Source organism: Mustelus asterias, chromosome 1 (genome assembly GCF_964213995.1).
Source record: "Mustelus asterias chromosome 1, sMusAst1.hap1.1, whole genome shotgun sequence".
NCBI classification, from domain to species: domain Eukaryota; kingdom Metazoa; phylum Chordata; class Chondrichthyes; order Carcharhiniformes; family Triakidae; genus Mustelus; species Mustelus asterias.
The window spans coordinates 28,468,670-28,490,750 of NC_135801.1; the positions used below are offsets into that span (position 1 = coordinate 28,468,670).

The 22,081-nt window shown below is 43.1% G+C and overlaps 1 protein-coding gene across 3 annotated transcripts in view; it reads right to left on the reverse strand.

Annotated features, from left to right (window-relative positions):
- Positions 1-22,081, reverse strand: part of LOC144492533 (alpha-1,3-mannosyl-glycoprotein 4-beta-N-acetylglucosaminyltransferase B-like) — a 243,124-nt gene that overhangs the window by 39,749 nt on the left and 181,294 nt on the right. For all 3 annotated transcript variants that reach the window (XM_078210655.1, XM_078210648.1, XM_078210664.1), the window contains exons 7-8: positions 17,417-17,492; positions 125-239 (exon numbers count right to left, since the gene is read on the reverse strand). In XM_078210655.1, the coding sequence (XP_078066781.1) occupies positions 125-239; positions 17,417-17,492 (191 nt within the window). The remainder of the gene's footprint in view (positions 1-124; positions 240-17,416; positions 17,493-22,081) is intronic.

A 22,081-nucleotide genomic window follows, 5' to 3' on the forward strand; every position in this document is an offset into this window, starting at 1 on the left:
AAAGGCATTAATTCATTTGTACTATTCCAGGATACAGTTACCTACAGGTCAGATATTTTCTGAAAATTTGTTCCCAAATGAAATTTATTTAGTTTATGAAAAATCTAATTATGAATACTCTTACCAATAAATCCAAGTTGCGAAAACTCCAAGGTCATCCAGTCATCAGAAGGTTGCTGTTGTGCAAAGTTTATCATGGTTTGCAAGTAGTTAGGTGTTGCTATAATATCATCCTCCAACTGTTAACAAAAAAGAACAAGTCAATCAGTATATTGTCTTGGAATGAATAACTAACTTAAAGTAATCACGTAGCAGTTTCATTTCCTTGGATAGTGGATTGCTTAACAAATTCCTTTGTTAAGACAACAAGAGTTAAAAATAGATACAGTAAGAAGTCTCACAACAAGACCAATAGGTTTAATTGGAATCACGAGCTTTTGGAGTGCTGCTCTTTCATCAAGTGATGGAGTGTTGATGTTGCGAGATTTCTTACTGTGCCACCCCAGTCTAACGCCGGCACTTCCACATCATAAAAATAGATAGGTCAACAAATAGTAAAATTGTCCACGGAAGTTTACAGATTAAAAATTAACCAGTGCATTTCAGAAGCAAACTAAGCAGATGTAGTACACACGCCTATACTTCCTATCTACTTAATCTGACATCCACCTTACACAACCACTTATCCATCACTGGTGCAAAATACACTGTTGTAACTCAACAAGGGTATCTTCAACAGCATCTCCCGAATCCATGACCTTTACCGAATAGATCATGGTTGGACATTAAGAAATGATATGCGGCTCCCGATCTTGATTGGTTGAATCCGCAGAAAAGAACCTGGGTTCGATTGCCAGCTGGGGTCACTGTCTGTGTGGAGATTGAACGTTCTCCCCCTGTCTATGTGGGTTTCCTCCGGGTGCTCCAAACTCCTCCCATAGTCCAAAGGTATGTAGGTTAGGTGCATTGGCTATGCTAAATTGCCCCTTAGTGTCCTGGGATGTGTAGGTTATGTGGGGTAAATATGTGGGGTTACGGGGATAAGGCCTAGGTGGGATTGTTGTCGCTGCAGACTCAATGGGCTGAATGGCCTCCTTCTGCATTGTAGGATTTCTATGAAAATGCATTGAAGTTATTGGGTGAAATTTTCCAATGTTTTTCAGTTCGGGTGGGAAAAGCAGAGTGCAGACCACCAGCTGTCCTGTTGGCTTTTACCACCATATTTTCTGACACTTGGGGGGAAAAAAAGTGAAAGAGGATGTCCCACGATTTGCTGGTAGGGTAGGCGTGAACCAACAACCCCACCAAGGGCTGCACTCATCTGTGCGCCTCTGGCAGGTCCTGTACACCGGGTGCACATCGTGATGGACCTTTCGTGATTCTCATTGGTGATGTGAATGGACAATCCAACGTGAGGGGACAACCAGGCGTAAATGCCTAATACGCATATTCACATAGATGTAAATAGGGAATCCTGACTTTTAAATTCACAATCTCCATTGTGTGATTGGCAGGGACAGGGAGAGGAATAATCGAGTGGGAAAATTCCGTTGGCATTAACGCCGTTTTTTTTGTCTGCCACTCGATTCTCCATCCCCTCTGCCATTCCCAACCCCCAATAACAGGGGTGGAAATAAAGTTATTTTTTGCACCCATCTTTTTATTTATGCAAATATAAATAACTCCAGTTTTCAGCATGTTAAAACGTTTTAGCCACCATGATACCTTCAATTTTATTTATTACTGTAAAATGTTAAATTTGGTATTAATTATGAAATATATAATGGAATAAATAAACAACAAAATACAGGCAATAATTATTTTATTGAATAAAAATACATCTGTAACTTAACTGTATATTATTGTGGATATTTGAGTGATGGCATTGCAGTTTTTAATATGTTGGCTGAGATTTTCCGCTCCCGTTTTCATTGGACAGGTTTGGCAAAGGGAGTGGAAAATATCGCAATAATTGCAAAGTCAGGTGCTACGTTGGCGTACATGTGTGACACAATTGTCCACTCCCCCTGTCGATGACAGGACATGTTTCCCGACATTCTACATGGAGAACATCATTATAATAAATTAGCATATGATTATCAGATGAATTAGAAAGGAATTGGCTATTTGCCTTTTATTGCACTGTTTAATTGCTTCCCATATTTGAGTGAGGATGAAAATAGTTTTTAAAATTCCAGTTAAATTGAAAAAAAATATTGACCTTGCCTTTGCTATTACATCTAACAATCGTATTTTCTACAAGTCGGGCTTTCTAGAATCCTGAGGCTGTAAAATTTGCTATCAGCAGTCCAAATGTGGAATAAAACGAGAACATATGTGCGTTTCTTACAGACATCAATTTGAAATATGCTTAAAGTAACATGGAACTTGGCAGACTCAAGTTACACTGCTGCCTTGGCATTGCACTCTGACCCAGGAGAGCCAGAGCTTTGCGGGTGCATCCTTTCATTAATGTGCATAAGATTTCACGTGCATTCAAACAGGTCAATCTTCACTTAGCAAACAACAGATGGCACACTCGGGTGAAAATTATCAAATGGTCTGAGTGCTGGTTGGATCATCTGGGAGCTTTAAAAAGATTGGCTTCACACTACCTGTGGATATACTGCAGAGGGTGCAAGGTCAAAGTGGTGTCTAAGTGGGAGGTAGCTAACTGTGCACTGACGTTGTACATTTTACATCAATTCAAAGCTGAAATTGCTTCACATTGACACATAACGAACAATGTAACTAGCCTATTTGTGATCATAAATCACAAAGTCTGTGTATCTTCTGAAATATTATTGTGAATAGTGTGCATAGTTCTGGAAAATAGCCGAGTAATTAATCAGTGAAGTAAACAGTTATTTTACTCAGTCCACCCCTCCACAGAACGTGTAGCTGCATGTTGACACTTGCAGTTGTCAACACTACCACATGTTTGCTCTTATAACAAAATACGCACTTGCATTCAATAGAACCTTATCAAAACTGAGACAAAATGCCTGTGACTAGTGGTGTTCCGCAGGGCTCTGTATTGGGACCTCTGCTGTTTGTGATTTATATAAACAATCTGGAAGAAGGTGTAACTGGGGTGATCAGTAAGTTTGCGGACGACACGAAAATGGCTGGACTTGCAGATAGTGAGGAACATTGTCAGAGGCTACAGAAGGATATAGATAGGCTGGAAATTTGGGCAAAGAAATGGCAGATGGAGTTCAATCCAGATAAATGCGAAGTGATGCATTTTGGTAGAACTAACGTAGGGGGGAGCTATACGATAAATGGCAGAACCATAAAGGGTGTAGATACGCAGAGGGATTGAATAGGTTGGGACTTTATTCCCTGGAGCGTAGAAGATTGAGGGGAGATTTGATAGAGGTGTATAAGATTTTGATGGGTATAGATAGAGTGAATGCAAGCAGACTTTTTCCGCTGAGGCTGGGGGAGAAAAAAACCAGAGGGCATGGGTTGAGGGTGAAAGGAGAAAAGTTTAAAGGGAATATTAGGGGGGGCTTCTTCACGCAGAGAGTGGTGGGAGTGTGGAATGAGCTGCCGGATAAAGTGGTAAATGTCTGAAACACTTTTAACATTTAAGAAAAACTTGGACGGGTTCATGGATGAGAGGGGTGTGGAGGGATATGGTTCAAGTGCAGGTCAGTGGGACTAGGCAAAAAATGGTTCGGCACAGACAAGAAGGGCCAAAAAGCCTGTTTCTGAGCTGTAATTTTCTATGGTTCTATGGTTCTAGGGACCTGGGTGTGCAAGTCCACAGATCCTTGAAGGTGATGGCACAGGTGGAGAAGGTAGTGAAGAAGGGATATGGCAGGCTTGCCTTTAGAGGACGGGGCATAGAGTATAAAAGTTGGGGTCTGATGTTGCGGTTGTATAGAACGTTGGTTCGGCCGCATTTGGAATACTGCGCCCAGTTCTGGTCGCCACACTACCAGAAGGACGTGGAGGCTTTAGAGAGAGTGCAGAGGAGGTTTACCAGGATGTTGCCTGGTATGGAAGGGCTTAGTTATGAGGAGAGATTGGGTAAACTGGGGTTGTTCTCACTGGAAAGACGGAGGATGAGGGGTGACCTAATAGAGGTGTATAAAATTATGAAAGGCATAGATAGGGTGAACAGTGGGAAGCTTTTTCCCAGGTCGGTGATGACGTTCACGAGGGGTCATAGCTTCAAGGTGAGGGGGGGGAGGTTTAACACGGATATCAGAAGGACGTATTTTACACAGAGGGTGGTGGGGGCCAGGAATGCGCTGCCGGGCAAGGTGGTGGAGGCGGACACACTGGGAACGTTTAAGACTTATCTGGGTGGCCACATGAGCAGAATGGGAATGGAAGGATACAAAAGAATGGTCTAGTTTGGACCAGGGAGCGGCGCGGGCTTGGAGGGCCGAAGGGCCTGTTCCTGTGCTGTATTGTTCTTTGTTCTTTGTTCTATCTGTGTGTCTGTATGACATTTACTTTCTCTGCTGTTTTACTGATAGCATTAACCCAGTTATGGTGACAATTGCTTTGATCTTAGTTTGTCTTTACCACATTTCCAGTTATTGGTTACACCAGATACGATGCTTTCAGCACAATTAACGTTTAACAGTCAATTGCACCTTATAACCAAACATTCAGGTCTCTGACTCGAGCCATTTTGAAATTAAAGCATTCCCTGCAATGCATTTAAAAATATTCTGTATCTGTAACATTTTTTCTGATGAATTTTTTAGTTCATTTCTTTCAGATATTATCTCAATTACTTCTTACTGAGACAGAAACCTATTCAAATTGGCTCTGATGAAAGCAGCCAGTGTGCTAATTGTTGCATGGCAAAAGAGAAGATTACTGGAAAGTCTTCAAATGCCTCAAAGAGCAAACATTTGTCAGCTCACACTCTCTGTAATAGTAACAAATGGAAGCATTACACTTCATAAATAAGTTTGTGTTTATTACATGAATTAAGAATAAGGACGCTAAAAGCAGCTGTCATATTTGATGTTTTAGATTTTTCCCCTTGTCTCTCCAAAAGCTCTGTTGATTAGAGATTGTAACTGAACCATCTGAAACACTTTGAACTTTATAACCACACAATTATCAGGAGGAACTGAAGATACTTTAATGGGCACAGGGAATAATAGCATCTCATTTCTTCACAGAAGGATCATATGGCCTGCTATTATTATTGCATCATGGCTACATTATTAGTCTCTTGGCAGGCTTCTGTGAGACTCTAGCCATTTCAATAGACCTTGAAAGAATGTGTAAAGCTGCAGCATTTGGACGAGAGTAACATAGATATTAATTGCTTTTAAGCTGCTTTTGCCTTTATTGATAGACAAAGACATTATAGAATGGGAACAAAACACAAAGTATTTGAGCTTGTGGGCACTCGAATCAACCAAATGGAGTAATAGAAGAGAAATTGAGAAGACTTGTTAAATGCATACATCCAATTTATATTTTAATTCATAATATAACTCAGTTTCCTTGCTGTCAAATTGGCAGTGGTTAGCACTGCTGCCTCACAGCACTAGGGACCTGGGTTCAATTCCACCCTCTCATCACTGTCTGTGTGGAGTTTGCACGTTCTACCCGTGTCTGTGTGGGTTTCCTCCGGGTGCTCCAGTTTCCTCCCACACGCCAAAGATGTGCGGCTTAGGTTGATTGGCCATGCAAAATTGCCCCTGAGTGTCAAGGGGATTAGCAGAGTAAATATGTGGTGCTACGGGGATAGGGCCTGGGTGGGATTGTTGTTGGTGCAGGCTCGATGGGCTGAATGGCCTCCTTCTGCATTATATGGATTCTATGATTCTATGATTTTACAGGGCAGAGCCTATACTGCAACAAAACAGTTGCATGCTTAATTAGCATGCCAATTTTTAATTTGTGACTTTATCAATCTGGCTGGGATTATACAGACCAGCATCTGCAAAAGCAGTTTGTTATATCCTGTAGCGGCAGGCTGACAGGTCACTCCATTCCTGATGCAGATCGATTGCAAGCGGGGTGGGAGTTGTTTGACACAAGATTTCCCAATGTACTGGGAGATCGGGGTACCTTCGCAAAGGTGCCCCAAGAACTCAGCAGCTGGTGTCACCAGCGAAATTTAGCTCTGCTCCCCCTCCCCCACCCCCCACACTGGTGAGAATTGCATCTGGTCTTTTTTTTAACCAAGTGCCGTACAATCATGACTGGGAGCTCTCTCCCATTTTCACATTCATTTGGCACTTAGAAGTTTTTTCATAAAATTCTGTCCCCCATCTTTTAATTTCCTTTTTCTTTTTTGTTTAAGATCCCTGCACTGTCCTGAACTGAGAGCTGACCATCATGCGATACCTATGAAAACAGCTGGTGATTACATGCTTTCTCCAAGAGCCTTTTCTTCAGGTTATTAATTTACTGATGTGAGCACTATTGGTAAGACCAGCATTTGTTTCCCACTCTAGTTTCCCTTTAGAAGCTGCTGGTAAGCTATCTTCTTGAATAGATGCAGTAGGCATGACGAAGATATTCCAAGATTTTGTCTCAGAAAAATAAAAAAATACATTTTCACATTTATATTGCGTTATCACAACCACCGAACATTCTAAAAAGTGCTTTACAGCCAATGAAGTACCACTGAAGTGTGGGCACTGCTGTTCCAAAGGAAATACGGAGCTAATTTCCGCACAGCAAATTGCAAGTCCCCATAAACCGACCAGATACCCTGCATTTTTTACATTGATGGAGGGATAAATAATGACCAGGACACCGGGTATAACTCACCTTCTCTGCTTGGAACTCAGTTTACCAACACCTCTGAAAGATTGCAAGGCAGTGGAGCACTCCCTCAATACAACACAGGAGCGTCAATGTAGATTTTCTGTGCTCAAGTCTTGCATTGGGACTTGAACCCAGAACCTTGGTGACTGACAGGTAATAGATTTTTTATTTATTCTTTCATGGGATGTGGGCCTCACTGGCTAGGCCAGCATTTGCTGCCCATCCCTAATTCCCAATGAGAAGTGCCAGCATCTGAGATATGGCTGACAACAACAATGAAGGAGCAGCCAGATCTGGTGGTGTTCCTATGCACCTGCTGCCCATGTCCTTCTTTGGGATAAGCGTATTAACAGCAACTATGAGCAATGGAGCTGTGTTGAAATCCTCATAGAAATGGAAGGCCCGGCAATTAGATTGCTGCAGTTAATTTTCTTATTTCAGAAAAATATATGACAGCCCATTGTTATAAGGACATAACAACTATGGTCACGACGTTGTAAAACAAAGTTGAAGTTTATTTAATAGTCACAAGTAAGGCTTACATTAACACTGCAATGAAGTTACTGTGAAATTCCCGAAGTCGCCACACTCTGGCGCCAGTTCAAGTCAACGCACCTAACCAGCACATCTTTCAGATTGTGGGAGGAAACCGGAGCACCTGGAGGAAACACTACATAGACATGGGGAGAATGTGCAAACTCTAAACAGACAGTGACCCAAGCTGGGAATCGAATCCGGGTCCCTGGCGTTGTGAGGCAGCAGTGCTAACCACTGTGCCACCATGAAGGAGATATGTGATGTATGGGCACAAATTTCTTCTGGTGTGTCATTATGACAAAACTGAAATGGGAATCCATTAACTGACATAAAAGAAAATCCAATCTGGTACATTAATGCAGTTTGCAGAGAGATTGGGAGTACTTTCCACCTTCTGCTCCCACCCTACCTAACTGGGAAAATCTCAGTAAATATTTTAGCTTGGTCCTATTTATATCTATAAATTAGTGATACTGCAGGAAGACACAGTTGTTTGTGCAGGAAGCATTTACAATTTGGAAGGCAGTTATAAAGGGACTCATAACGATCTCACGGCAGCATTATTAGCTAATACTAATGGTTTTTTCTACAAGCTACTGATCAAACTCTGACAGGTTCAGCATACCAGTGACAGTAAGCTGAACCTTTCCTTACTCGTGATTTGAAACTACAACCAAGGGAATACACAGTAACTATTTCACTGAATTACATTATGCAGGAAAGGTTGAGTGGTCTGTCATCGCTGAAGTTGAAGCGAGAGGTGTTTTGGTTTTATCTGCTGACAAATCTGCATGTAAACAACTGCATAATAGAGTTGCTTCGATCAGAAAGACCCCCAGTTCAACGTTCAGATAACATAGTCGCCTGCCAGTGCCAGAAGCAGTAGGCAGAATGCGCCCATGGCCCCCCCAGGAGGGTTCAATAGCAGGCTGGCGGAGGGAGGGGGTGGGGGGGGGGGGGGAATTTAGCAGGAGTGCAAATAATTGGTTTCACATTGGCATTAAATATCCGTGCTATCTTCATAGAACCATAGAATCTCTAGACTGCAGAAGGAGGCCATTCAGCCCATCGAGTCTGCACCGATCACAATCCCACCCAGGCCCAATCCCCATAACCATAACTAATCCCGCCTGACATTAAGGGGCAATTTAGCATGGTCAATCAATCTAACCCCCGCACATCTTTGGAGTGTGGGAGGAAACCGGAGCACTCGGAAGAAACCCACACAGACACGGAGAACATGCAAACTCCTCACAGACAGTGACCAAGCTGGGAATCGAACCTGGGTCCCTGGTGCTGTGAGGCAGCAGTGCTAACCACCGTGCCGCCCCTTGTGTTGGTGCCCACCGTGGTGGATTAGGAAACCCCCATGGTGGCTGGCATAAAAGTGATTTCCATCCAGCTATAGGGATGCAGATGAAGGCCTAAATGGAATCTTTCATTCGCGCCCGACTCTCCGCGACGCCAGCCAGAAAACATGCTGGTCTGAAACACATTTGGAATAAAGTAGCATGCAGATGTCAGGACTCAGCTGAACAATGCCTGGGACAGCCTCCAGAGTTTGGAGTGGAGGCCACCTGCAACCCTCCACCCCGGATTTCCACAGCAATAGGTAGGGAGAGCATCTATAGGCGGAGCTTCCAGATTTATTCTCATTGAAGATTTCCATCTTCTGGCCATAGAGTGTTCCCAACGATTCACCTTCCTTATCAGGAAGTCCATCTTCTTTTCTTCAATAGTGGTCAGAGTTTTTGGGCGCCATTTCATTATGGCACCTGGATATAACAACAGACTATGTGCCATCAGGCCCACCCCGCCACAGAATATGACATAAAACACCCGGCTGCATAATTAGTGAGAGCAGGGCCAAAAGAAATGGCATGGTTTCCCGCCAACCTCGCAGGGGGATACACCCCACATCTCTGTCACCGCCATGGGACTTAGTCCCAGCTCGGAGCATTCCACCTAGTGTTATCTTACATTTCCATGGTTCTATTTGGCAACAGATTTTAAGTTATCACACCTGGTGTTCGGGTTGGGGGGAGGGGTGGTTACATGGGGTTGCTAGCCTCAGAACTGCATTATCTCTGATGATGTGTTGGTAGGCCAAAGGGGCTTATTGTTGGGTAACCAGACTATCTGTCCGATGCAGATGCTGGGCCCTTTTAAAATGCAAACCAGGTTTCATTCTATGAACTGGACAGAGTTTATGTGGTGCCCCTTCCGGTCAGTTCCAGCATGGTTAAATTTGACATTATTTTAAGGAATTGAAGGTAGGTGGAATACTCCTCAGAGCTCCCAAACAAAAATTTGAACCATTCTTATCCCAGCAACTCCCTCCTGCCCTTCTCCCCACTCCCTGCCCTGACCTTGTTGGTGGCAGGGGAGGTCAAATATTGGTCACTGAATCTAATAGTGTCCTGCCGATTCTCGTTCTAATGTATATGAGACTGGGGTTTGGCACGGTGGTGGGGGTGGGGGGGGGGGGGGTGGGGGTGGGGGGGGGGGGAGCGGGGGGGGAGGTGGTTGGGGTGGTGGTATCTCAAAATTATGGTTAACTCTTTGTTGAGGGTATGGGCAACCAGCAGGCATGCCCCATTGGTTAATCATTGCCAAAGCATCATTTGAAAGCACTTTATAGAGCAGAGTGAACACTGAATGGAATAAGGGGAAAAAGAGGCAGAGGAGTTAGATTAAAAGCAAAAAGCAAAACACTGCAGATGTTGGAAATCTAAAGTAACACCAGAGGAGTTAGAGTTTGGAGCTGAGAGCACAATAATAGAGTTGTGTTATAGGAGACTTTTGAAGGCTAGGATGGGAGCAACAAGGTGGAGAGATTTGGTGAGGGATTTGCAGCAAGGACATGTTAATTGGAAGGACAGTTGCCAATAGTGGAGGAATAGACCACTGTCTATGGATTGCAAGCTGAGCACAGGGATGGGAAGTCATTGGATCTTGCTAAGGACGGGGTAATAAGGATAATAGGAATGTTGAACTTTGGATAGCGGCATTGATTGTTGGAGTTAGGATGAGTTGTAACTTGTGGTGGCAGGAGGCTGAGAGGTCATTTCCTGCCTGAAATGAGCGCTGTTCCTTCTTTTCATTGTCCTCAACTGAAAACAAAAAACTGAGAAAGTGGAGCAATCCTATTATCCACAGCATCAGTGAAAGAGCTCTATTAGCCATGGTGAGATGTACTGTCCACTTCTCTTCCCCCATCAAATCCTGGCTTTACTTTAAGCTGCCTGCTTTGTAAATCTTGCTATGGCACAGCTACAAAATATTGGCAGCCCTCAGGTGCCTTTGCCAATTGGCCCCTCTTCAAATGCTGGATTAGAAAACTGAAGCTCTAAATATGCACGTTCTGTGACCATTATGGTGTTATTAACCACCCTTTAAGAGGATATCTTTTGTCCTCCAGCAGCCAGCCATCCAAGTTGGCTGGGGCTATGAACAGCCTTGGCACCTACAAGCGACATATAATATATGAATCACGATGAGAGGTCACACGACACCAGGTTATAGTCCAACAGGTTTGTTTGAAATCACCACTATATGAATCATGATAGCTCTCAGTAGCTATAGGATCTCGTATTGGTGATTGCACACTAGGTGGTTGTGGAACCCCTTTTGATTTACAAAGGCACCAGGCTCTTCTGCAGGGGGATGGCACAGTTAGCACTGCTGCCTCACAGTGCCAGGGACCCGGGTTTGATTCCTGGTTTGGGCCACTGTCTGTGTGGAGTTTGCACGTTCTCCCCGTGTCTGCGTGGGTTTCCTCCGGGTGCTCCGGTTTCCTCCCACAGTCCAAAGATGTGCTGGTTAGGTGCATTGGCCATGCTAAATTCTCCCTCAGTGTACCCGAACAGGTGCTGGAGTGTGGCGACTCCAGGGTTTTCACAGTAACCTCATTGTAGTGTTAACATAAGCCAATTTGTGACTAATAAATAAACTTTTTGATGAGCACGTGTGTGCAATTAATGACTTCTTGACTCCCTGGAAAGCCTACAATAGCTGCGAATCCTCAGCATCGCCCTGCCTGGCTGCCTCATCTGTCTTGTAATGAATAAAGGTGTTGACCCTTCTGAACAGTATATCTGTCACAAGTTTGATACAGCTGTGCGTTGTGGACTGTGATACTCTGCAAAGAACCTCCTTAGACCCCAGGCATAAAAAATAAGGACAACTGTTACCTTTAGTGCTCTTTTCTTCAACCAGATGGGGTGGTCATCTTGGCAGGAGGGCAATAGATTTTTCCTCAGCTAACTCTCTTGAGTTTTTCTTCTATTTTTTTCGGGGTGCCTAATTAGGGAAAGCCGACACAGATTGGTCATCGAGGGTGAATCATATTGCCACTGACTCGATTGAGTGAGATTCCAATAGGATTGAGTGCAAAGGGTGTCGACAAGGGTAATGCAGTTGGACTTCCAAGGAGACCGAATGCCAGGGAATGGTGGGATGCGCAGAGGGAACCTTGGAGTGCATATCTATAGATCCCTGAAGGCAACAGGACAGGTGGATAAGGTGGTTAAGAAGGCATATGGGATACTTGTCTTCATTATCCCGAGGCATAGTATATAACAGCAGGGAGATTATTTCAGGGGGAGCTCATATCTCGCAAATTGTTTTGAGGATGTGACTAGGTATGTGGATGAGGGCCGTGCAGTTGGTGTAGTCTACATGGACTTCAGCAAGGCTTTTGACAAGGTCCCACATGGGAAACTGATCAAGAAGGTAAGAGCTCATTGGCAATTTGGCAAATTAGATCCTAAATTGGCTTAGTGGCAAGAGGCAGAGGGTAATGGTCGAAGGTTGTTTTTTGTGACTGGAAGCCTTTGTCCAGTGGTGTATCACAGGAATTGGTGCTGGGTCCCCTTGCTGTCTGTAGGGTACATTAATGATCTAGACGCGAATATGGGAGATATGATCAGCAAATTCAAAATAACATGAAAATTAGTGGTGTGGTAAATAGCAAGGAGGAAAGCCTTAGGTTACAGGACGATATAGATGGATTGATCAGATGGGCAGAACAGTAGCAAATAGAATTTAACCCTGAAAAGTATGAGGTGGTTCCTTTTTTTGGGGACTAACAAGGCAAGGAAACACGCAAGGGAGCACACAATGAATGGTAGGACACTATGAAGTACAGAGAACCAGTGGGACCTTGGAATGCATGTCCAAAGATTCCTGAAGGCAGCAGGACAGGGAGATAAGGTGGTTAAGGATGCATATGGGATACTGGCATAGAATATAAGAGCAGGAAGGCTATGATGCATATAACGTTTGTTAGGCCACAGCTAGAATACTGTGTGCAGTTTTGGTCACCGCATTGCAGGAAGGACATGATTGTATTATAGAGGGTGCAGAGGAGATTCACCATGATGCTGCTATAAGATTGCATTTTCAAACTCCCCTAAAACGAGTCTGAAACTCTTCTATTTTCTCACTAGTTTGGCACTTTGAATTTTTTTTGTAAAATTCCGCCCCATGACTCCATGACACATAGTTTGAAGCTATCTCAGGGCCTATCATGTCACCTATTGAGGTTACTGTTTCCCTTGAGCGGTGGAAAGTTCTTCAGCACTGGAACTCAACCTGTAGAATCTTCCAGGAGGATATTGATGCCTTCTCCTGCCCCTACTCCCTTGCAACACTTGCTGGCCTTCAACATCTTCAGGTTGTACCTCCCGGTCTGGAGAGCAGACTCTATTGCGCTGTCTAGAGCCAACTGTCCTCTTCTCCCTTTGTGCCCTCTCCTCCTCATCCAAGGAAGTCCCTCCAGCAGGATAAACACTGTCCATTTCAAACCTTCTGCCTGCAGAGGTCTGACCTGAGTTATGATGAGACCTGTCTGCAAAAAGCCTCTGCAATAATTTAAGCTTCCTTAACTAATGGCAGTCAACAGAATGCTTCACTAAATAATGAGTAATGCACAGACTCATATCTCAATTTTAAACTCCTACCTCCTCACACCTCATAGAATCATAGAATCCTTATAGTGCAGAAGGAGGCCATTTGGCCCACTTGGCCTGCACCGACCACAATCCCACCCAGCCCTTATCACCATAACCCCACATATTTATCCTGCTTGTCCCCCTGACACTAAGGGACACTTTACTATGGCCAATCAACCTAACCCACACCTCTCTGGACTATGGAAGGAGACTGGAGCACCCAGAGGAAACCTATGCAGACTCGGGAAGAATGTGCAGACTCTGCACAGATAGTGTTCCTTCTGGTCCTTAAATCCTGCCCTGGATCTAGAATGTAATTCCTGTCTGCCTGTTCCGCCTGTATGTCAAACGTAAAAATGAAAATCCCAAAACTGTAGTCAATTGGCCCTTTAATTGCTGTATTAGGCTCTTTAATTGATGGTGGGTGTGCGCTTAGCGTAATCTTGTGCTGGGAACTCCTCCCAGTGAAATCACATGCAATTTGATGCTGAGCCAGAACTGCGAGGTGCCTGCAGGAATCATGGAAAATTCTGGCTGATGTTATTCAATAAGAGAGTGAAAAGGAGCAGTGCCGTACTTTCAGAAGAGTGTCTGACAACATCAAGCCAGCGGCCTGCTGGATAGAATGGAGATACCGAGGTCACTTTGCACACTACCAAACTGATAACATTAGCATGTGATCTGACAAGTGAACTATATCAGATGAGATTCACTGGAAATTGTACAATTTCAGAACACCCAGTGTGGAATATTAAAGTGAGTTATCAGTAATAAATTGCAAGCCAGAGGAGTTGAAACAGTGCCACAAATATATGGTCACTTCCACAGAGAGGATATTTTTGACTGGTTTTGCAAAGGTGATCTGGTCAAAATGTTCTGTATCTGCCAAAATTTCAAATAGAGAAACTAAGAACTGAAAAGATCCAGGATGTTGCTTTGGCAGCCTTCATCGGAGAGCAGTTAGCTGTTGGCATGGTAACAGGAGGATATTAGATAGATTTATTCCCATTTTCTGCTTATTAGCTGGACATTCAGCTGATAATCATAAAAGGTCTGTGCACGCTTATCCAGAAAACCAGCAAACGTTGACTCACGTCAATAAATGAACTAGAAAGAGGCCAATGAAATGTCAGGGTGACTCTCCATAACCATTAATTTACCAAATGCACCGTATCTATTAGATAAATACATGCTACTAATCAGGCAGCTCTTCCCGCCATGGCAGTAGAGAGTGCAATTCTTGATTTTATTTCAACAGTGAGTGAAAAAGGATCATCTTCATAATGATAAGTTGCAACATTCTGACTTTGCCAGTATTAATTTATCTATTTTCTATCTGACAGGACTTCACATGTGCACAGCAGCACTCACTGGACATCACGGACAATGAATTCTCCGAGGAGTGGATTTCTTCTGAAGGGGCACTGCCACAGGACTAATTTTAATTATGCACCAGCAGGTCAGACACTCACACTTTGGTTCAGTTAGACAGATGGTTGGGTTTTCACCTGGTGAACCACATTCACAAGTGAGCAAGAGCAGATGGTAGTGGCAGGGACATCAGTCGCGAGCTAATGCCAGAGGGAACAGACCTTTCCAGATTCCGTTCAGCTGGATCCAGATGCTGTTCCCTGGGAGCTGTCAATGTTAAGTAGATTCAGTGATCCGCAACACGGAGAATGTGTGGTGTGCTGACAGGACTACCAAACACACTGCCTGTGATTACAGAATGAATGGAGGAGCCTCAAGAATGAGTGGGTGATGTTGCAGGACATTTTAACAGCGTCTACATACATAGATAGAGTAGATCATTATTCACAGGAATCAAATGATTCCATACCAGCCTTGCTCACGGCTGTGCAGATTTTAGATGTCAACATACACTTGCCACCTTAAATAGGACGACAGATACCTTAACCATGGCCTTGTAGCATGTCACTGATCTGCATCAACGTGTCCTCCTGCAGAGTTCTAGCAGTAAATTGTGGCTGAGAAGGATTAAACAGAAAGAGGGCACAGAACCAAGAACTCTACCCAAAACGTTTCCTCTTCTCACCCATTGATTGACCTCTCTCCTACACACTCGGTCAGTGTGCTGCCTCTTGGCCTTCATTGCAAAAGGGCTTTGGCCTTCATTGCATGAGCACTTGAGTACAGGAGCAAGAGTGTCTTACTGCAGCTGTATAGGGCCTTGGTGAGACCACACCTGGAGTTTTGGTCTCCTTATCTAAGAAAGGATGCACTTACCATTGAGGGGGTGCAGCGAAGGTTCACCAGACTGATTCCTGGGATGTCAGGATTGTCATATGAGGAGAGAGTGGGTCAACAAGGCCTGTATTCACTGGAATTTAGAAGAATGAGAGGAGATCTAATTGAAACGTATAAAATTCTGACAGATTGGATACAGGGGTATTATTTCCTCTGGCTGGAGGTCTAGAGCAGCAGGTCAGTCTCAGGATGTGGGGTAGGCCATTTACGACTGAGATGAGGAGAAATTTCTTCACTCAGTGGGTGGTGAACCTATGAATTCTCTACCTCAGAAGGCTGTGGAGGCCAAATCACTGAATATATTTAAGAAGGAAATAGATTCCTACACTCTGGTAGTGTCAAGGGATATGGAGGGAGCACAGGAGTATGGCGTTGAGATAGAGGATTAGCCATGATCATGTTGAATGGCGGAGCAGGTTGAAGGACCAAATGGCCTAATCCTGTTTCTATGCTTCTCTTCTCTCAGTGGCCGAGTCTGGCCCTGTACTGGTAGAAGTGGGATACTCTTTTACTGGTCCACTAAAGTGCCGAAACACACGTCATCAGCCAAGGGCATCTCAGCATTCAGTGCGTGGGTCTGAGCAGCCTGCCTTTACATCTGCTGAAGTCACCGAGTTCCACCATGTAGGAGCAATAGGAAAGAAAAGAAAAAAGTTTCATAGTTGACCAGATATCTGCACATGGGCACATGAGGAAATATTCAGATATGATGTTTCAGCTCTTTAGTAGAATCACACATTACTTTACACCACTTTTCTGTCTTGCCTATTCTCGATGTGGAGATGCCAGCGTTGGACTGGGGTGGGCATAATAAGAAGTCTCACACCACCAGGTTAAAGTCCAACAGGTTTATTTGGATTCACGAGCTTTTGGAATGCTGCTCCTTCATCAAGTGAGTCCAGCACTCACCTGATGAAAGAGCAGCACTCTGAAAGCTGTGAGACTTGCCTGTTCTCGGTTGCTGCGTGGTAAAAGACTGACTTCAGGAAGGAGTTTTTGGATGGCAGGGCTTCTCACTGTCACTGAACAAGTTGGCAGAGCTTGCTTCTCAGCTCCTGATGGCCATCCCGCATCCATTAACACTGTGGAGCATTACCCTATTGGAGGCAAAACGTTCACCCCATCCCTGATAGGTTGGCAGCTCTCTTGTCTCAGCAGCATCACTGGGAGTGGTGGCCACAGCTGGGACTACACCCAGTCCCAGCAAAAGAAGAAAGCATCCAGACAGAAAATGAGTATAAGGGGTCTCTAGGTGGGTAGAGGTAGTAGGCCCAAAGGATGGGACTGGGTCAAAGGGCCTGATTCTAAAGGCTGGGGAATGGGATGCAGGGATGGGACTCGGTGGGACTTGAATCCAGAACCTCTGGCTCAGAGGCAGCGACACTACTCATTGTGCAACAAGACATCTGATGAGAACATACTTGAACAAAAATTAACAATTTAATCTTCGCTCAATAAGCAAAGTGCAAAAAATTGATCATGCATATTCAACCTATTCAATTTGACTTGCTGAAAGAATTGATGCCAACCTTTGTGAGAAGTGGTGAAATATCTTTTTTTAAAATATGAAGTAAGTAACCTTTTTGTTTTCTTTATGATTTCTATTTCCTGCACTCTCCCCTTGGGTTTTATCAAACTGTTCCCATTAAGAAACAAAGCACACAACGGATTCATGTGATGGTTCAAACTAAAGGCCTTCATTGCAGTTATTATAACCTGATATTTTCCAGTAGCTGCAGTTATTGCATTTGAAAGCTATTAAATTCTCGTGTTTATCTCCCATGAGTTGACTTATTAGTGGAACATACAATACTAGATATCTTGTCTTGGAATTGATTTCTTTTGAAGACCAGACTTATCTAGAAAAACTATGTAACATAATGCTGATGTTACTGTACCTGTAAATAGAAAGCTCCTTTAGCTTGTGCATACATCATTAAAAAACTGTAGTCCAAATTCTGCTTTGTTCTCCACCTGAAAGCAGAAATGATCACATGTAATCACTGGAATTGTCAGCACATTATGTTCATTGATTCAAGGACAGGAAAACAGATTCAGGTAACTTTTATTCCATCGTCATTTTGGTTTAGCGGTAGACATTTGTTTCTGATTAATTGAAGTGCTGGGTATATATGTGCTTATACAGCTTATTACTTCTCAAACATTAGACAAGAGTATTAGACAAAAACTTCCCATATCCACTGTCTGGCAGAGTATTGGTACGTGGAGTGAAACTAGGCATAACAAATATTAGGGCAGCATGGTGGCACAATGGCCAACACTGCTGCCTCACAGCACCAGGGAACCGGATTCGATTCCTGACTTGGGTCACTGTCTGTGTGAAGTTTGCACATTTTCCCCGTGTCTGTGTGGGTTTCCTCTGGGTGCTCAGGTTTCCTCCCACAACCTAAAGATGTGCAGGTTAGGTGGATTGGCCATGCTAAAGTGCCCCTTAGTGTCAGGGGTACTAGCTAGGGTAAATGCATGGGGTTAATGGGATAAGGCCTGGGTGGGATTGTGGTAGGTGCACAATGGATCAAATGGCCTCCTTTTGCACTATATGATTCTATCTGAATTGCAGAATGGGGTTCACTTAGGGGCTCAGGCCTTTACAAAGGAGGCTGATGGAACAGCTGCTGGCATCCCTCACATGATCTTTCCCCAATGGCTGGCAGCTAAGATGTGTCCCTTGTGCCACATGTACCTGCTCACATGAGGGCATGGCATTAACTCTGACAACATCAGCAGTAATTTTGAGTCACCATGTAAGTGAGGCGGTGAAATAGCTTGTCATGATCTACATTATCTAGAATTCTAAAAACAGCAATCATCTCTCTACCTTCTCTTTTCCAGTGATGGTATGCCCAATTTACATAATTGCCCTTCATAATTCAGTCTCTCTATCCCTGTTCTGTTTCATTTCAATTGCTGCGATATATTATTTGTACTTAAGCGACTAGAACTGTACACTGTATCCTTAGTGTGGTCACATCAATGATCTATAAAGTGTCAGGGTTACCTCACCATTTCAGCTTAATATGAATATTTAATATATGCCAATAACTGGTTTGTTTTATTCATTGCAATTGAGCTTTCTTTCAATTTATTGCCAGAGTTCTTCAATTTTCTATGTTCGTTATTTTCTTTCCATTTAAGTATTACTCTTTCCCTATATTATTTTGTCTCCATATGAAGCATTTTGAGTTTCTCTATACTGAGTTTCACCTGCTACCTGACTAACCAATCTCAAGCTATATTCAGATCCTCCTGTAGCTAATCCTCGTCAACATTGGAGTCTCCCAGCTTCAATAGCTTGGTATAATCTATAAATTCAGCTGTTGTGCTCGTGACTTCTAACTTCAGATCATGCATGAAGTTATTAAACAAAAGAAGTCTCAAACAGACCCCTGGGAGACCCCATTGGTAACATTCTCCCAGATTGATGATGGTCACTGTTGCACTAACCCCTGGGTTTCCATTGGTCAATCAATTATGTATCCGTTTCGAGTTATTTTTTTTACTGATTATCACTTTCTTTATTTTCAGTCTCAACCTCTCTAGAGAGACTTCATCAAAGATCTTACTGAAATTCCTGTCCTAATGAAATCCAAAGTATACCACATTCACTAATTACCCCTATCAATCTCCTTTATCACACTCCCAAAGAAACACAGAACATTAGGGGTGATGAAGTAGTTTTAGAATCATTTGCCTGTTCATATGCTCCCCTGTAGGAAGGAAAAGTAAAAGGAATTTGAAAAGGATTTAAAAATATTTTTCATCCACCAGGTTAAAACTGAATTCCTCCAGGGTTCAATCCTCCAGGGTTCAATTCCTCCAGGATTCAATCCTCCAGGGTTCAATTCCTCCAGGGTCAAACGATCAACACAAACACAGGGTTGGAAATCTGTGACAGGGCTGTATCTTGGCCATGTGATGTCATGTGCATGCTATAGGACCTCTGCCATTGGTGCCTATAAAGTTTGATTTCAGGGGGAGCCCCTTTAGTTGAACAGGATTGACAGGCATCTGTGCCGTGGGTGCATTTGGGGTGCCGGCCGGTTGAAAGGCCTTGCGTTACCATGGAAAAGTGGCATGTGAGGATCAACCCTGCCTTTTCCCAGAAAAAGCTTTCCACTTGTCTTTTGCTGACCCCCCTTTGTGAGAACAATATCAAGAAATAGAGGAACCTTTATCTTGCTTTTACTTCATAGAGAGCATCATATTGTATGGAAATATGCCACTCTCCCAGCTGGGAAATCGCTCTCAGAATTGAGAATGAAGGCTACACAAAATCGTAACTTGGATTCTTTGATCTACTCTGCATTAAGAGTGCAGCCCCCACTGTGAGTATGTACTTGAGAAACTCTCTACAGAGGAACTGACCAGGTGACCATATTCTGATGGAAAACTATTTTGCATGAACGCAAATTCTTTTTTGGTGGATGGTCATCAAGGAGCAAATTAAAACCTGATAGAAACATGCAATGTGAACACGAATAATGAGGGAAGAAGGTAACTAATTAGATAGGAAAATTCTGCTCCATGGATACTCTCTACATTTACATACAAATGAGCTGATCTTGTATGATTAAAAGAGGTCAACTGATTTACTTCATTTACTGACAGTCCTGGTGGTCGTGCCGGCAGGGGAGGGAGCCATAACATGGATGTCAGTATACAATGAAGAATTGTTTATTGCCTAAGGAGCACCAGCACTTATAGCAGAGGGAAGGGAACAACAATGGTGATGGAGTATTTATACTTTTTGAGACTAAATTGCAAGCCGAGGTAAAATGGAGATGTGTAGACATTTATCTTCCACTGTGCCTTCACTTTAACACACCCACTGGTTTGATACTTTGTCTTATTATGGGGAGGCTGTCCAGTTATTTTGTGCAGGGGCTTTCAGTTCCCTCCATGTATCGCACTACAATGGCCTGTGCTGAGTACATCAAACACTTCATAGGCCCCAGTCTCTCATGCCTTGCATTTCTGGCCGCAGAGACCAAATTATTATTTTTTTAAAAACTGAGAACATTGATGCAAACACTGCAGATCATGAGAGATGTAAAAAGTGTTGGCTAGATGTACATTACAGTGCATAAACAGCTAGTTAAGGGTGAATTTTGGAACTTCCACATGGAATAAGAATGAATAAATCAACTTCTCTCGACATTCAGATTACCAACTTTAATAACAGTCCTATCTTCTTGTTCAATTCTGCAGCCCTCGCACAGGATAAGTAATGAAGTAAGACATTGCTCATTTTCTATAATTACAGTTTCATCATAACTAAAGTCGCAGATCTCAAAAACAGGAGCTTTCATTAATATGTAATTTATAGAATCCTCCTGGCTTGAGAGATTCATGATCCAGTTTCTAGTCTGTTCGGCCAACTGCAATAAGAACCAAGTCATTTTTAATTATTAATCATTTATTGCTAATAGACCTTTTCAGAAATTACTTCAGTCACATTTTGGAAAGCAATTTTCCAAAGGACTAAAAAGAGGTCCCACACATCAAGCCAAACTCCTGAGAGGTCGCTCCTTCACAGGTCAATAGGCAATTGACTTAACTGCTTGGACAAGCATTTTCTCTTTATTTTGTGCATCAGTTGATAACGAGTCTGGAATTAATTGTCCGACTTTAAAACAAATGCTGTATTCAATTTATTTTTGTTGAGTCATCTACTTGTGAAAACACTGACTACCCATGGCAGGATTTTAATTCCCTATTCATCCTTTGGGAACATTACTGGAGTATTCTCCTGATCTAATGATCTAACATTGGCAGAGGATCAGCAAAAACCCTGGAGAAACAATTGTTTTGATCCCTTTCTGCCATGTCACCGAGAATTGTGCACCAGGAGAATCCCTGAGGAATTTCCAGGCACCTATGTGAACAAGCAGTTCCAGCTAAGTTCATAAGTTCATAAGATATAGGAGCAGAATTAGGCCATTCGACCATGGCTGATATGCTCCTCATCCCCATTTTCCTGCCTTCTCCCCATAACCCATTACCACTTAAAAATCTGTCCAACTCCTCCTTGAATTTACTCACTGTCCCAGCATCCACCACACTTTGGGGGAGCGAAATATACAGATTCACAACTCTGTTTTAAAGCTAAGGTGCAAGATACACAATAAAGCTTCATGCACACTGTCTCAGAATCTAGGGTTGAAAAAGAAGGAAATATTTCAGCTGGGTTTATTCTTGACAAGGAACTGCCATTACCCAATGTTGATAGTCATGGGCATAGTTTGATATATTTACATTTATTTAAGCCTGAAATGTATTTTATCATCAGCAAGCAGAACTGGCAAAGATATCTATTCAGCTGTAAATTAAAGACAAGACAGTTCTGTTTTGTTTTAAATTCTATCTCAAATTCATGTAATTGGGGGCACAACTTACAAATGTTTCAGCTGAGAATTCTAGAAACGTTTCTAGTAAAGAGTGCGCTGGTGATTTTTATTCAATAAACCTAGTTAGAGATTGTCCTCCAAAGCAGGCAGTAAACCATTATTCTGTGTCCTGATAATGAACACGAAACGGTAAAG